Source organism: Delphinus delphis, chromosome 2 (genome assembly GCF_949987515.2).
Source record: "Delphinus delphis chromosome 2, mDelDel1.2, whole genome shotgun sequence".
NCBI classification, from domain to species: Eukaryota; Metazoa; Chordata; class Mammalia; order Artiodactyla; family Delphinidae; genus Delphinus; species Delphinus delphis.
In genome coordinates this window covers 98,604,334-98,621,837 of record NC_082684.1, presented here as the reverse complement: position 1 = coordinate 98,621,837, position 17,504 = coordinate 98,604,334, and the positions used below count along the sequence as shown (strand labels likewise).

Below are 17,504 nucleotides of genomic sequence, written 5' to 3'. Positions count from 1 at the left end.
TCAGCGATCCAGTGTCGGTTGTGTGCCAAGCTGGGGTTGGGGGCACCGCCGGGAAGAAACCCATGGGAGCCAATTTCCAGGCAGTTTGTGGCTCAACTGTTACCTCTGGGTGAATGAGCTGCAGCAAGATAAATGCTTGGCTCTTTTCTCTGTGTAGTTACTTATTAAAAATAAGATTTTCAAATGGACATTCTTATTTAACGTGGAAGAGAATTTAGTGAAAGTATATTTTTGGTGCTCAGAAAAGTTTCATAAAATTGGACATTCAGAACTGCATGGAATCTCAGAAGTAATAGAGTCCAGTGGCTTCATTTTACAGAGGAGGACACCAAGTCCCGTTAGTTTAAGCAATTTTTTGCAGTTTTACACAGAAAGTGTAGTCTGCGGAGAACTGTGCCAACCACAGAGGGCGCTCACCTTCCCCTGTACACGAACTTCATGGGCTCCACGGCCAGTGCTGTGGCCACGATGTCATCGGCGTTGTGTCTGCGCCCACTGACCACCATGAGCCCGTCCATCTTGCCCACCACGAACACGAGGCCCCCAGGGCCGACGAAGCCCAGCAGGCCCGTCCTCACGAAGGGGTACTCGCTGACCGGGGCCCCCGAGCTCGTCACCGGGAACACCTGGGGACAAAGAGCTCTGAGTGCCCCGCAGGGCCCGGCCTCCACCCTCCTCCTTGGAGCCCACTGGTCCTGCTTCCCCCCAGCTGGGTCTCCTCACCTGACCCTGGCTGGAGAAGCCCAGGTCCGCATAGCTGCTGTGAGCGCCAGCCTGCGGGCACCTCCCCTCCCTCCCCAGCTCTCACAGCTCGTCCCACCGGCCCATGCGCAGGGGCCTCTGAAGAGGCCTGCCACAGTCTAACAAACACTAATTCATTCTTCTGCTTATAAAACCACAGCATAAAAATGGTTAAGTGGAGAAGCAAGGTGCATTTTAAATAACATCTGTCAGTTGTAAAGTAATCCCTGTTCATTAAAATGCTATTTTTCCTTATTGGAAATACACTCAAAAGAAAAATACAGAGGAACAAGGCCCCACCACGAGTTCAAACTCGATCCCTAGTTTCCTCAACCCACCCGACAGATAAGTCGCAAAGAAAAGGAGATAAGTATTCTTTAGACTGTGTTTGGCTCAGTTTCAGGGGCACTTAGAAACCTGAATCTACATTCAACAAAGCTGCCTGTACAAGGCACCACACCACATGTGTTCACATCTGAAGTTCTACATGTTAATAAATTTATCCCCAAACAACTCATGTTTGCTGACATACAACTTAGTCAAAGTGAGTTCCTTCTAAGGTCAGGCACACTTGGTGAAATGATACGAACTCTGAGAATGCTGGGTTTACTGGGCAGTGTGTGCTAACTGCATGCCACACCCGTGTGCACACGGCACGGACACACACTCGTGTGGTAGAGGTAGATGTGCAGTGTGCATGTCTGGCCGAGGCTGACAGGCCCCAAGGGGGCCGCTGCTCCCTCCCCCAGCACGGCCGTGCACACTCTCCAGCCCCCACCTGTCAGCTGCTGCTCTTCCTAAACAGGTGAGAATGGCAATGAACAAAAAGGCCCCTTTTAAAAAAACTGTACTTGCTCTTTCTCAACTCTGGTTATGAGGTGAAAACAACGCTGCTGAGCCAAATGTATTGAAAACTATAAAAATAACGGCAGGAGAAAGTGCAACCATTTTCATTACTATGAATACGTTTCATTGAGAAATTACCATCTTCTCTTTCACGTCTATTCCACGCACCTGGCAATGGCTGTCTGACGGGGCTCACCTCCCACCTACCTCGAAGGTGTTCTTGGTCATACCCGAGAGGCCGTAGTAGGACGTGCCCGTGGCAACTGCGCACATGCAGAGCTCCCCGACTTCGTCCGTCCTGCACAGCTGGGGAACCCCGTCCGGCTTCACCGAACACATGATGGCTGAACGCAAAACGAAGCACAGTGACGTTAGAGAGGGAGGGAGGGAGGGGGTCAGAGAGAAGAAATGAATGAATATGAAAAAGAACCCAAACGAGCAGAAGCAGCGTCTGCAGCAAAACCACAGGTGAAAGCGAGCAGGTCCTCACAGTCCCTGAGGCAAGTGAGTTTCCACGTTGCAGCAAAACCTCACATTTTATAGTTGTGACATCAGTAAATAATTCCAATTGCTTTAATTTTAGTGTGTAAATGGCATTTAAAGGGAGTAACCGTTTCTGCCATCCACACAGGAGGACGACACTTAGAACACGCCTGAGCGTCACTGCCGCATGCTGAGCGCCATCAGCCAGCCCACACAGCCTCCCAGATGCAGCCTGAGCCCTGAAACCAACGAGCAGGAGACACTTGCTCAACAGCCTCTCAGGCTTTTCCAAACAGAACGCCTCCCCCGTCCCACGGGAATCTCAGTCTTTGACCTCAGATTCCCCGTCAAGGTGTGCCCTTCAGGGAAGGCTGGCGGATGCTAATTTTCCCGTTTGCAGAGCGCCAGCGATCAGGGCTGAAGCTGGTGTTTCAGGGAGGTGGTGGGTGCACCGAGTGACAGCTGAGCTGGGCAGAAAGAGTCATAAGGCTGCCCCTCATCCCCAGGTTGGTGTTAGGTGACCGGAAGTGCTGTGTCTAAAAAGAGACCCACTCAAAACATGGGAAGATTTCAGCTCACTCATGGTAAGAAAAGTTCAAATTAAAATGACACCGAAGTATTCTTTACCCCTCAAACTGGTAAAAATAAGAAAGTCTGAAAATACACTGGGCATGAGGGTGTGGAGAAAGAGGGGCGTCCCCCGCTAGCAGCAGGAATATCAATCCTTATGATCCTTCTGAAGGACAGCCTCATCAGAGTCACTTGGGTGTGTGCCCTTCACACTGCACATTTCTAGAACTCTCCCTGTTAGCTCTTCCTCACACCTCTGCAGGCTGGAGCACAGATGAGTTACTGCATCAACCACACTGCAGGGGCAAAAAGTGGAAAATCGCCCAATGGAAAGGGTTTGGATAAACTATTATGTGTTCAAACACCATAATGCTCCTCAGCCTGGAAGGGAATGTGTGAGCTCTTCACGTGCTGCTAACAAACGAGCTTCAAGATTCAAGATATGAGCAGGCACGAAGGGCTCTATTGTTACGTGAAATTTTAAAAAAACAGGAAAAAGAATATGCCAGTGTGAGAGAGAGAGAGAGAGAGAGAGAGAGAGAGAGAGAGAGAGAGAGAGAGAGAGAGTGTGTGTGTGTGTGTGTGTGTGTGTGTGTGTGTGTGTACACATGTTGCCTGCATGTCTCCACTGTGGTTGCCTCCAGTGGCTGGAAAGGAGGCTTTTCACTGTACAGTTTTCTCATCTTTTGAGGTTGGAACCATGGGGAATTTATTTGAAAAAGCAAGAAAGGAATGGAGCCAGGAGGCCTGGCTGAAGCTGCAGCTGAGCTGAGCATGTGCCTGGCTTTGGGGTTAGGTTGTATGTGGATGCGACTGCCCCCTGATGAGGCGAAGACAACACCCATGTGCGCGGAGGCTCATCAGGAGAAGGTCCAGACCCTGGAGGAACTGCCCCAGGAAAGGGGGCCCACTCCCCGGGGACACCATGTGAAGAGTGAGGAGAGGCAGGGCCAGGGAGGGAGCCCTACAAATCAGACCGGGGCTCCCTCCTGCCAGCAGAGCTGTTCCAGCTGCACTCCCTGGGGCCCCCGCGAGGCCTCAGGAGGTGTCCCAGCACAGGGCAGGGGTGGAAAGGCAAGAGGGCTTCATCAAGGCAGGTCCTTCTGCCGGGAGCTTGTCTGTATGCAACGCGGAAATGATTTCTGTGACTTAAACAAGGGCTCTTGTGCTGCAGGCAAGCTTCCATAAGGGTTTGGCCCCCAGTGCACCAGGACGACCAGCAAGAAGCTGACCTTTGCATGGGGAGAAGTTGCCCAGGTGACTCTGGGGGTGCAGAGCAGCCCCGGGTGCCTCCTGGGGTCCCAGGGTGCATGTGACATAGAGGCCTTTCCTCAGCCTCATGAACATTTTGGGTTTTATCAGGAAGGGCCATGTTACCGCACCTCCTGGGCTGAAGCTTGGTGAACATGGGACCAGACTGGAGGTCAGGCCGAGGTGGGCACGCTCACAGCCGGGGACAGGGATGCCAGCCAGGGCAGCACTGGCAGCTGGTCCCCGGCTGGGCTCTGACTCTGCGCCTGTACCCACGCTCACCTCCAGGCATCACGAGGCCGACGTCCTGCACGGTGAGGACAGACAGCTTTTCCTCCGAGTCCACCCGGATGACCCCATAGGTCAGCCCGTGCATAGAGAGGACGCCGCGGCCTGGGGGCTGGTTGCTGTCATCGGTGGGCCTGTAACGGCAGTTTGCGTCTGGTTAGAAGCACGTCAGCTGTCTGAACACAGATATGCATGTAAATATGCTGCATGCACACCAAGGTTGCACCTTTGGGCCCTGAAGGCCTCTGAAGGCAGGTGTGGCTGCCACACGTCCCTGTGCTCTTCTCAGCACCTTTTTCTCTGTTCAGGAGACACCAATGTCTGCTCCTTCTACTTCTGGGCTCCTGAGAAGTGTAGAGACGCCGAGGGACTCCCTTGTCCCCCTGCCCTCCCCTTACATGTGTCCACCAGAGAACGACCAACTCCTTTTCGCACCCACTCCTTTCTCTGCAAGGTTGGATTTCCCAGGTTTGAAAACGGCTAAGAAGGGAGAGTCACGTCTCCAAGAAGGACGATGACAGGAGCGAGCAGAAATGCTAGACCGCCTGTGTGGCCTCCAGGCCAGACGTGCACTGTGTGGGCACAGGCTCAGTACTTGTAAAAATCGGCAATTATTTGGATGAGAGACCACATATAAAGTGCTTGATGGCTGGGGGAAAGTACAGCTTCACCACATCCATGGTCTGCCTTTGCCACCGTCCATGGGCTCCGAGGCTGCCCCGGCCTCACCTCTGCTCTTGTTCTCCCTGCTTCCACGCAGCATCCAGCCCTGCTCTCCCTCCAAACCCCAGCCCACTCCCTCCGGGGCCCTGGCCTCCTTCTTGCCTCTGGCAGACGGCCTCGTGGCCCTCTCCCTCACTGTCCTCCAGGGTGGGCCCGTCTCCATAGCAGGAACCATCTAACTATCTGTCCACGTCTCCTCCAGGAGGGCAGGAGGGTTTTCTTCTGGTCACTGCAGAGCCCCCACCCCTGGACTAGTGTACAGCAATAAATGTCTGCTGACTAGATCAGGGAACAAATAAATTAAAACATTTCTAAGATCATGGATTTTATCCCTGCAAGCTAAAGATTCTTCAATGTAAGCAAAGTGAGAGAGTGCAGTTTAGGTAAATATCACATTTGTTTCTCTAATTTTCCATATACAAATGCTTAAGGTAGTTTAAGGATCTAAAATATGGACTATAAATAGAAGTTTGGGGCTTCCCTGGTGGCGCAGTGGTTGAGAGTCTGCCTGCCGATGCAGGGGACACGGGTTCGTGCCCCGATCCGGGAAGATCCCACATGCCGTGGAGCAGCTAGGTCCATGAGCCATGGCCACTGAGTCTGTGCGTCCGGAGCCTGTGCTCCACAACGGGAGAGGCCACAACAGTGAGAGGCCCGCGAACCGCAAAATAAAATAAAATAAAATAAAAAAAATAGAAGTTTGCTATATGGCTTTAAAGTATCATCAAAGTTTATAATGAAACTAAAACCATGAATGGGAAAACACAGAAGTTAAAATTTGCAAAAAGAGATCTAATTTGAATGAAGTAACTGGTGTATTTAAAAAGGAAGCATATGTTATATGTCAATTATATCTCAATTTAGATAAGTAAAGAAGTATAAGAGTCTGAAAATCTAACTATTCCATCTGTAACAATCAAAAAGAGTAGTGCTAAAAGGATATAAAATGAAAGTCGCCCAAATAATAAGACCCACATGAAACCACCTGGAAATGAGCCCCAAACACTGGAACTGATATTGATCTCCTGGCTTTTTTCTTTTCCAAAGATCCCAACAAATCAACACTTTGAAATGAAAGACAGAGGAGTCCTGCAGGAACCCTCTGTGGCCAGGGCTCCCTCACCCTCGTCCTCGGTCAAGATCCCACATGAGAGTCAGAAATCATAAGCCTAAGTGACTGCTGTAGGCTGAACTGTGTCCCCACAAAAGACACGTCCCCATCTTAACTCTCTGAACCTTGAATGTGACCTTACTGGGAAACAGCATCTTTGCAGAAGAAGTTAGTTAGGAAGAGATTATGGGTCTGCAAGCCAAGGGTTGCTGGTACCACCAGAAGCCAGAGGGAGGCCCGGAACAGATTCCCCATCAGAGCCCCCAGAAGGAACCAACCCTCCTGACACCCTAATTTCAGACTTCCAAACTCCACAACTGTGAGAATAAATTTCTATTGTTTACAGCCACCCAGTTTGAGGTACTTTGTTATAACAGCCCTAGCAAATGAATTCTCCAGCTAAGTAATATAATTTAAAAGTGCACCTGTTTTAGGACTTCCCTGGTGGTGCAGTGGTTAAGAATCCACCTGCCAATGCAGGGGACATGGGTTCGAGCCCTGGTCCGGGAAGAGCCCACATGCCACGAGGCAACTAAGCCTGTGAGCCACAATGACTGAGCCTGTGCTCTAGAGTCCATGAGCCACAACTACCGAAGCCCGTGCGCCTAGAGCCCATGCGCTGCAACAAGAGAAGCCACCACAATTAGAAGCCCACACACCACAATGAAGAGTAGCCCGTGCTCGCCACAACTAGAGAAAGCCCGTGCGCAGCAACGAAGATCCAACACAGCCAAAAAAATAAATAAATAAATTTAAAAGTGCACCTGCTACATCTCAAATAAACAACCTAACCTTACACCTAAAACAATTAGAGAAAGAAGAACAAAAAAACCCCCAAAGTTAGCAGAAGGAAAGAAATCATAAAGATCAGATCAGAAATAAATGAAAAAGAAATGAAGGAAACGATAGCAAAGATCAATAAAACCAAAAGCTGGTTGTTTGAGAAGATAAACAAAATTGATAAACCATTAGCCAGACTCATCAAGAAAAAAAGGGAGAAGACTCAAATCAATAGAATTAGAAATGAAAAAGGAGAAGTAACAACTGACACTGCAGAAATGCAAAGGATCATGAAAGATTACTATAAGCAACTATATGCCTATAAAATGGACAACCTGGAAGAAATGGACAAATTCTTAGAAAAGTACAACCTTACGAGACTGAACCAGGAAGAAATAGAAAATATAAACAGACCAATCACAAGCACTGAAATAGAGACTATGATTAAAAATCTTCCAACAAACAAAAGCCCAGGACCAGATGGCTTCACAGGCGAATTCTATCAAACATTTAGAGAAGAGCTAACACCTATCCTTCTCAAACTCTTCCAAAATATAGCAGAGGGAGGAACACTCCCAAACTCATTCTACGAGGCCACCCTCACCCTGATACCAAAACCAAAGATGTCACAAAAAAAGAAAACTACAGGCCAGTATCACTGAACATAGATGCAAAAATCTGCAACAAAATACTAGCAAACAGAATCCAACAGCACATTAAAAGGATCATACACCATGATCAAGTGGGGTTTATCCCAGGAATGCAAGGATTCTTCAATATAAGCAAATCAATCAATGTCACAAACCATATTAACAAACTGAAGGAGGAAAACCATATGATCATCTCAATAGATGCAGAAGAAGTTTTCAACAAAATTCAACACCCGTTTATGATAAAAACCTTCCAGAAAGTAGGCACAGAGGGAACTTACCTCAACATAATAAAGGCCATATATGACAAACCAACAGCCAACATCGTTCTCAATGGTGAAAAACTGAAACCATTTCCTCTGAGATCAGGAACAAAACAAGGTTGTCTACTCTCACCACTATTACTTAATTTTGGAAGTTTTAGCCACAGCAATCAGAGAAGAAAAGGAAATAAAAGGAAGCCAAATTGGAAAAGAAGAAGTAAAGCTGTCACTGTTTGCAGATGACATGATACTATACATAGAGAATCCCAAGATGCTACCAGAAAAATACTAGAGCTAATCAATGAATTTGGTAAAGTAGCAGGATACAAAATTAATGCACAGAAATCTCTTGCATTCTTATACATTAATGATGAAAAATCTGAAAGAGAAATTAAGGAAACACTCCCATTTACCACTGCAACAAAGAGAATAAAATACCTAGGAATAAACCTACCTAAGGAGACAAAAGACCTGTATGCAGAAAACTACAAGACACTGATGAAAGAAATTAAAGATGACACAAACAGATGGACAGAGACACCATGTTCTTGGATTGGAAGAATCAACACTGTGAAAATGACTATACTACCCAAAGCAATCTACAGATTTAATGCAATCCCTATCAAACTACCAATGGCATTTTTCACAGAACTAGAACAAAAAATTTCAAAATTTGTATGGAAACACAAAAGACCCTGAATAGCCAAAGCAATCGTGAGAAAGAAAAACGGAGCTGGAGGAATCAGGCTCCCTGACTTCAGACTATACTACAAAGCTACAGTAATCAAGACAGTATGGTACTGGCACAGAAACAGAAATATAGATTAATGGAACAGAATAGAAAGCCCAGAGATAAACCCATGCACATAGGGTCACCTTATCTTTGATAAAGGAGGCAAGAATATACAATGGAGAAAAGACAGCCTCTTCAATAAGTGGTGCTGGGAAAACTGGACAGCTACATGTAAAAGAATGAAATTAGAACACTCCCTAACACCATACACAAAAGTAAACTCAATATGGATTAAAGATCTAAATGTAAGGCCAGACACTGTAAAACTCTTAGAAGAAAACACAGGCAGAACACTCTATGACATAAATCACAGCAAGATCCTTTCTGACCCACCTCCTAGAGAAATGGAATAAAACCAAAAATAAACAAATGGGACCTAATGAAACTTCAAAGCTTTTGCACAGCAAAGGAAACATAAACAAGATGAAAAGACAACCCTCAGAATGGGAGAAAATATTTGCAAATGAAGCAACTGACAAAGGATTCATCTCCAAAATTTACAAGCAGCTCATGCAGCTCAATATCAAAATAACAAACAACCCAATCCAAAAATGGGCAGAAGACCTAAATAGACAGTTCTCCAAAGAAGATATACAGATTGCCAACAAACACATGAAAGAATGCTCAACTTCATTAATCATTAGAGAAATGCAAATCAAAACTACAATGAGATATCATCTTACACCAGTCAGAATGGCCAACATCAAAAAATCTACAAACAATAAATGCTGGAAAGGGTGTGGAGAAAAGAGAACCCTCATACACTGCTGGTGGGAATGTAAATTGATACAGCCACTATGGAGAACAGTATGGAGGTTCCTTAAATAACTAGAAGTAAAACTACCATACGACCCAGCAATCCCACTACTGGGCATATACCCTGAGAAAACCATAATTCAAAAAGAGTCATGTACCACAATGTTCACTGCAGCTCTATTTACAATAGCCAGGACATGGAAGCAACCTAAGGGTCCATCCACAGCTGAATGGATAAAGAAGATGTGGCACATATATACAATGGAATATTTCAGCCTTAAAAAGAAACGAAATTGAGTTATTTGTAGTGAGGTGGGTGGACCTAGAGTCTGTCATACAGAGTGAAGCAAGTCAGAAAGAGAAAAACAAATACTGTATGCTAACACATATACATGGAATCTAAAAAAAAAAAAATGCTCTGAAGAACCTAGGAGAAGGACAGGAATAAAGGTGCAGACGTAGAGAATGGACTTGAGGACATGGGGAGGGGGAAGGGTAAGCTGGGACGAAGTGAGAGAGCGGTGTGGACATATATACACTACCAAATGTAAAATAGCTTTTGGGAAGCAGCAGCATAGCACAGGGAGATCAGCTCGGTGCTTTGTGACCACCTAGAGGGGTCTGATAGGGAGGGTGGTTGGGAGACGCAAGAGGGAGGAGGTATGGGGATATATGTATATGTATAGCTGATTCAGTTTGCTATACAGCAGAAACTATCACACCCTTGTAAAGCAATTATACTCCAATAAAGATGTTAAAAAAAAAAAAGTGTGCCTGTTTTCATTTTAAAAAGCCACATGAAAGCAAAATGCTGGATCAGCCCAGACATATCCCAAGTATGGGAAGACTGAAGAACTGATCTGTGGTGACCAGCAAGTACCGCACACGAGAAGCTGGAGGGAGAAGTTCCTTTACGACCCAAGAGTGTACAGTTTGTCTTAGTTACGAGATCCACTTTCCTACGTTTAATAACAGTAAGAATCAATATTTAAATACCTTAAAATCATGAACTCCATTTGCTACCGGAAATTTTCAATTGCGTCTGTAAAATGGTAGTTACGGAAGACTGAGTTTACTCACCTAAAATGTAAACCGATGGCACTAATCTGGCACTACCGTAACCTACGCTGTGTATTTATATTTATTAGAGTCCCCTGCTAGTCAGAGACACTCACACACCTAGGTTCTCCCTTGGCAGATTTGCAAAACACATGCAAGAAGGCAGAACAGAAGCACCTGAATTCCTAGGCACAGTACTCGGCCTCGCTGCCCCGCTCACTCAGACAACTGCATTCCCGGTTCTGTCCCCCAACCTCTCTTCAGGACCTGCTTGCCGACAGCCCCTCCCTCCTGATGGGGGAGCTGTGCTCAGTTGGTGTTTCATGTGCCGGAACAGTCCTGAGCCCTTTACACACTGACTTACTCACTATCACGAACCTGCACAGGCACTACTATTCTCCCATTTCACAGATTAGAAAACCAAGGCACAGAAATGCTAACTTAGCTGCCTGTGTGAGTGGTGGGGCTTGGGGGGATTCAGACCCACAGCAGAGCCCCTGCCCAACCATCCTGTCTCCTTTCCCAAAACTTACCCTGCCTCTGGCCTAGGAGACCAAGTACTTTTTAGTTCACTGCAAGTTTTCTTTTCGGGAACTTTTAAAACAGTGATATGAGTAACACGTGAGCATACCCTTCGGATGGACAAAGCAAGCACTGCACAAGAACATACAGCAAAAGGCGAAAGACCCTGCTTATCCTCCAGCCCCTTCAGACCCACTCCCTCCCCTAGGCAGCCACTACCCACACTAAATACGAAGTTCCTGCCTCTTTAATACCCATTTACCTATAAAATACGTGCATACACAAATGTATTTACATCCGCAGAGAAGCAGAACCGCAACATGCACATTCTTCTGCAACTTGCTTTTGTCACCGAATACCTTGCAGATCTTCCCACAGGACTGTGTGCATGTGAACATATATGGTATGCGTACTGGACACATCAGTGAATTGACTTGTTTTAATTATTAGATGGTGTTCAGTAATATGAATATATGTTTATTTTATTTCATTTAATCTGTATGCATTTAGAAATATTTCTGTAAGATACATATCTAGAAAGGGGATGGAGGAATTAAAGAGCATATACATTTAAAATTTTAATAAAGCCTAAGTACCTTCCCAAAAGACTAGGTCATTTTGCAATCCCATTAAAAGTGGATGAGTATCATTACTTTTTCACTCACTAGACATGTCTATTGCACCGTGGACGTTTACGAGTGTTACGAGTGTTAACTAATCTCTTTACAGCGACCCTGTGGGACAGACACAACTGTCCCCCACTCACAGGCAGGAAGGGCATCGCCAAGGCAACAGCGGTGGGGCTGGCCAGGCAGCATGCTCAGAATGGCTTCAGAACACCCGTGCCTTCCACCTTGGTGCTAAGCTGCCCTCAGCCTTACCCGTTTCCACACACTCGTGCCGACACTGATCACCAACCTTATAACTGTTCCCAATATGGTGAGTAAAATGCATTCCTCATTGTTGTTTCAATTTGTATTTCCAGGATTATTAACCAAGTCAGATGATCTTTTTCTCCATTAACACCTTCCTAGGAAATAAAAAGTCCGAGGAGATAAACTAGGTGAGGGAGGAAAAACCAATCCCAACAAGCAAAATTCCTAGGAATTTCAGAACATCCACTTTCATGATCAAAAACAGTAGATTAAATAATGGCAAAGAGAGCCACAGACCCATGTGTCAACTTTCAGGTTCAATTCCAAGGTGAACGGTGTGCTTGTGTCTCACAGAGAATACCAATTACAGGAGGAATCGTCCCGGCAATCTCAGGACTACGCAGAACTGGTCTTCACACTCTGAGAAAGCACACAGCTAGGAACGGCCGACACTGCCGTGGCGGCGAAAGGGGAAAAGACCGAGCTGCAGCCAAGGAAGAGGGGAGTCAGCTCAGTGCTCGACCCCACCAAGAACGAGCTGCCGGGGATGGCCTTCAATCAGGCAGCTTATAACCACTGTCCACTTGTCATGCCACTTCCAGCCTCTGTAACACGCTCAATGCGACTTGAGTTGATCATGCTTCTGCCAATGCCTGAAGAAAGAGCTCCTATACACGCAATGAACACATCAGCAGTTTGCAAACAGCTGGCCAGACTCAAATGTGCATCGATGCCAAGTCAGCAACAAGGGTTACGAGTATTTCCGCTGCCAGGATTCAACAGGGTAACTACACCTCTTTAGTGCCACCGCCATCCTCCAGGCCCTCGGACAGGCAGGACAACAAAGATACAAGGTTGAAACACAGTACTCCCCAAGTTATAAGTTATTTTAATGTAATGTTCTCCCTTTTCTCTGATGAAAGCATGAAAAAAAAATCAACCCATTTTAAGAGCTATATAACACAGAAAGGAACGTTTTTCCCTATATCACATCCTCACCTACCCAGTAAGTATGCAGTTATCAGATTATCTTCCTGCTAAATATATTATTTAGAGGCTTAATTTTCTCCCAGCCAGAAAAGGGATCACACCATACAGATTGTTTACAAGCTGTGTTTTCCATTTGTCCTGGCTACTTTTCCACGTCAGAGGGCAATCAGTCAGAACCAGCAAGCCTGCAAGTCCGGGAGGCTACTTCCCAGAGTCCACTCCCCGTGCATCTCAGTCTCCACCAAAGCAAACTTCTGTGCGCAATTTAGTCCAACACCAAACACAGCAGAACAGACTCAAACACACGTGGTCAGGACAAGATAACACTGTTACTCTGCTCTTTACTGCTACTTCATTAAGTCATTTTAATTTAGATGGTTATCATCTCCAAACTATTTTGTTAGAGAAGTTTTAAAATTTTATCTAAATTTTTAGATAAAATGACAAACAACATATTTTTATCTTCTTGTGTTTTAAAAATAAGATTATGGATCTCTAACTCTGACTTTTTTGGGCAGTCAAAAACATTCTTGAAAACCCCACTTCAATTCATAGGCTGTGTTAACTGTTTTGTCACTCTGGATCACTGGTTGGTTTGCCCTTGTCAGAAACCGTCAAATTTCAGTGTCAGATGGGTGCTATATGATGAGTACAGTGCCATGTTTGGTGTCTTTGCCCGTGGTTTTTGCCCAGCTTTCTAACTTCTGGGTTAGCTGTTTTCAAAGTGGAAGATATTTATGGTGGCAAGGGGGTATCTTCACCATTCTTTGGAATTACTGTTTTAATTACTGTGTTATATAATTATTACCTTTTTATCACCAAAGTGTCAAGGTACTGAAATAATACCTTGCAGTTGAAAGGGCTACATAAAGTTTTTTTTTAGTTCAATCAGTATTATCACAATGTAGATTTAAAAAAATGGACTCTATCATCTATATTCTAGGAGACAGAGACATAATCAGACAGTGACCAAGGAGAAACCCCCCAGTTTTGTAATTCTACTGATGAGTTTAGGCATCACGAATCCATATTTCTCCAATAGTTTTTATTCTACAACTAATCTGCAGAGAAAAAGAAAATACAAAACATTTACCTGGACGATGACAATTTTAAAAAGATGGAAGCAGGTTAAATACCTGGGTAAAAATAAGCCTCCCACAGGAAGCCAGAACAGACTTCAGAGAGCAGCATGGCTTCTTGTCATCACCCGGTGGACACGTGTGCAGGTGGACACTTTAGATACATGTGAACAAGGGCACACAGGAAGACAAACACACGTAAATTCAGGCACACAAGAAGACATGCATGAAGACAGATATATGTGCACTCAGACATGCGTGGCAACGGACACTCACCAAGACGGACACATGTGAAGACAGGCACGTCTCCTGTCCTTGTTCCATCAAGTTCTCTGACTCAAACATCCTGCATAAACCCCACTCATTTCCTGGGCTGACCTTTGTTTCCTCCTGGGGAGCATCCCTCCTGAGGGGAATGCTGATAGGGCAAGTCTTGGAGTCAGACACAGCCTGGGCAGCACACCTGGGGGCCCAGACCTCGGCCGGGCTCCTGTTGTCAGCTCTCTAGGGCGCCTGCACATCCTGCCCATTTTCAAGCAGGAGGCCTAAGATGACCATGATCTCTGTGCACCCCAGAGCCTTCCACATTCCCTTTCATGTAGGTGAGAGGTGTTCCGTTGTCTTCAAGAGTGACATCAAGATACTCAATGGCCATGGCCACGGGCACCAACCCACCAGGACCGGCGTCCACTCTGGCAGGACCAGCTCAGACCAGCTCGAGAAGGCTGGCCCTGCACACGGCACTGCGGGCTTCCACCCAAACCCACCGACTGCCTATGCAGCTCTCTTGTAACAACTCAGCTTGCAGATTTACAAACATTATAACAGAAGAGAATCACAGAGTGATACGTGTGATACGTGTTCAGAAGGGCCAAGGCCCTGTAAATCTGAGCAGTGGAGATGCATCTGCAGTTTTTCTTCACTGAGGACCATAGGCAACAACTGAGTGTCATTTTCTACTTAAGTGGATAAAAGCCAAGCAGGCAATCATCTGCTCCCAGCTCCTTACCGCAAGTTCAATCTCCTCTTCAATGCAGGGCAGAACAAGCTGTCCTGGGAAGGTTATTCAAGCACAGGACACAAACGCTCAGACAATAGTGCAAAGGAAAGCATCAGCCCCCAATCCCATTTGAGTGAAGGGATGAGCCACAAAATAGGGTGACGTGGCAGCCAACCACTCATTTTTTGTTTTCTTTGCTTTTTCCTTTAAAGATCATCCTTTGAGTAGCAGACAAAGTGAGGATTGCAATGCTTCCCATGATGACTTTATAACATTTAAGAAAGCATCCATTTTGTCCTCACATCAAAATCCACAGGAGCAATGACTAGGCCTCCTGGACCCCCAGTCAAAATGGCTTGAATAGAATGGATCAAAGCTATTTTTACTTAATAACCGGGCCTCTGACTTCTTATGTGTGGAAAGTTCACTTCAAGTTTTAGGAAGAAAATAAGCACAAAGTATTACAAAATAGGTGTAAACACACAGGCTCATTTTCCAAAAGCAAGACTTTTTCCAACCTTTCTGTGGACACAGTCGTGTATATGAACACCAGGAATGGGGAATTTGTCCTCTATTCACAGGTCACAGAGAACAGCCCGCAGAGGAGGACATTCACAAAAATGTAAGTGTGAGTGTTTTCATCAAGTTTGCTTGAAAATGATGTAAGCACGTAAGAAACAAGGACAATGAAAGAAACAGGTTCTAAACAGGAGTCTAGCATGTGTTTCTCTCCTAAAGATATTTACCCCTGAAACAGAGCCCCTGTCGCTGGCTTCACCTCCACGCAGAGCCTGAGAGCGACAGCCGGGTGCAGAGGCCATGCTCTGCACAACCAGCACTCAGTAGCTCCAACACGCAGCACGTGCATAATAACGAGATAAAAAGATGACAACCATCTCGGTGAGACTGAGAAATATGATCAAGGCGAGGGAACGGAACATGAAATAAGAAGCGACCAGGGGGCTATTTAAATTTTGATCACACCATTATTCCTATTTCTACCTAGAAGACTAAAATTGTACCTTTTTTCATCTTTTCACCCCTGTCCCTCGGTTTACTCAGGAACCTGAGAGACGCCAATCACAAAACTGGTGGTCTGAGAAGACACCCCAGCCAACCAGGGCGGGCGGCTCTGGGGAGGGGCTGTGGAAGCCAGATGACTGGAGCCTGAGAGCTGTGCACGCGGGCCGGGGGCGATTTTACCGTATGTGCTCAGTGCAGACAGTGAGGTGGCAGGACCCATGTCCTCCTATGTGTTTTTATGTCTGTGTTCTACTCAGCTCCTGACTCTCCACGGCTGTGCATGCAGCACACAGAGCCCACACATGGCTCCGGGGAGCCCAGGCAGAAGCAAGTTCCCTGCACAAACTCTGGGGTGCAGAGCTTGCTCCTGTGGAACGGATGAAGCCCCCTCTCTCCCTGCCATTAGAACATCACCCTGACAGCCTCAGACTGCTGCCCCAGACCCCACCTGCGTCCACGCCTTCTCCCCATCTCTCTCCCTCCTCCTCTCCCCTCCACTTCCTCCCTTTCTCCCACTCCTTTCCCCCCCTCCCCCCCTTCCTCCCTCGTCTCAGCCTTTCTCATGACCAGCCTCATGGGGGCCGTGGAGGGTAAGGACACAGCTTTCTGCTGGTGCTGTTTTCTCAGGAGACCAGATTATGATACCAGAACTCTAGGCTGTTAGCTGCACCTAGATCATCAAGTAAAATGAGAGCAAACAAAACCCCACATGACTACTCTCAGGTAAAACTGCAAGGGAGTTGCTTAGGTGGGCGTGCACATCCTGACACAGACACGCGCGAAAAGGCTCAACTCTTCACAGCATTTGCTGCTGGTACATTACGAAGGGTCATCGTACGTGTCTGGCAAGGGACTTTTACTTCTCACTTTACATATTTTTAATTTTTCTTTCATTCATCTATTAACAAAATATATACTAAGCACCAACTATTAACCAGACAGAGACAGAGAATAAACAATAATACACCAGTAAATCACACAGCGCATGAGAAAGTGGCAAATGCTGAGAGGGCATCACAATGAGTCACACAAGCGTGGGAGGGGCGAGTTCACTCTGTGGGGGGTGGTCAGGGCAGGCCTCGCTGAAGTGAGCAAAGACAGAGCTCTGGCCGTGCTACCCTGGGGGCACACCAGGTAGAGCGGGCAGCAGAGACCAGGAGGTCTGGTTGCGGGGAGGGAGGATGGGGCAGTGGGAGAAGGGGCCAAGAGGGGGTGTGGCCAGACTGCATGGCCTTGTGGGTCCTGCAGGCTCTGGTCAGGACGGAGAGCAGGCAAAAGGCTGGGAACCCCGGTGAGGAGGCAGGAGACACAGCTGGGCTTAGATGTTCCCTGGTGAATCGGATGGGAGGTGAGAAAAAGAAGGCTGGAGGCTGGCGGGAGGTGTGGGGTATGTTTACACATGGCTTCACTGAATAGTAAGTAAGAGAGGATGATCACGGGGGTGGAGGCTTAAACTAAAAATCGTGACCACTCTGTCCCCCACTCTCCTTCCCACGTGAAAGGAGAACTGAGTCCACAAACAGTGGCCAAGATCTAAGAGATGAAGACCAGCCCTCGGTCTTTGCATGCCCCTGGGTCTAACCTGAACTTCTCATGGACAGTGAACAGATGTGACGCCTTGGGGGGGTGGGTGGTGGGAGCAGCAAGAGGGACAGTGGTTACACACAGCCTGGAGCAGACATGGGTGTGGGCACCAGGGCC

At 46.7% G+C, this 17,504-nt stretch overlaps 1 protein-coding gene across 4 annotated transcripts in view; it reads right to left on the bottom strand.

Moving 5' to 3' along the window:
- Positions 1 to 17,504, bottom strand: part of DIP2C (disco interacting protein 2 homolog C) — a 359,853-nt gene that overhangs the window by 72,225 nt on the left and 270,124 nt on the right. For all 4 annotated transcript variants that reach the window (XM_060005263.1, XM_060005260.1, XM_060005261.1 and 1 more), the window contains 3 exons: positions 4,174 to 4,313; positions 1,795 to 1,931; positions 418 to 626 (listed from right to left, as the gene is read on the bottom strand). In XM_060005263.1, coding sequence (XP_059861246.1) covers positions 418 to 626; positions 1,795 to 1,931; positions 4,174 to 4,313 — 486 coding nt within the window. The remainder of the gene's footprint in view (positions 1 to 417; positions 627 to 1,794; positions 1,932 to 4,173; positions 4,314 to 17,504) is intronic.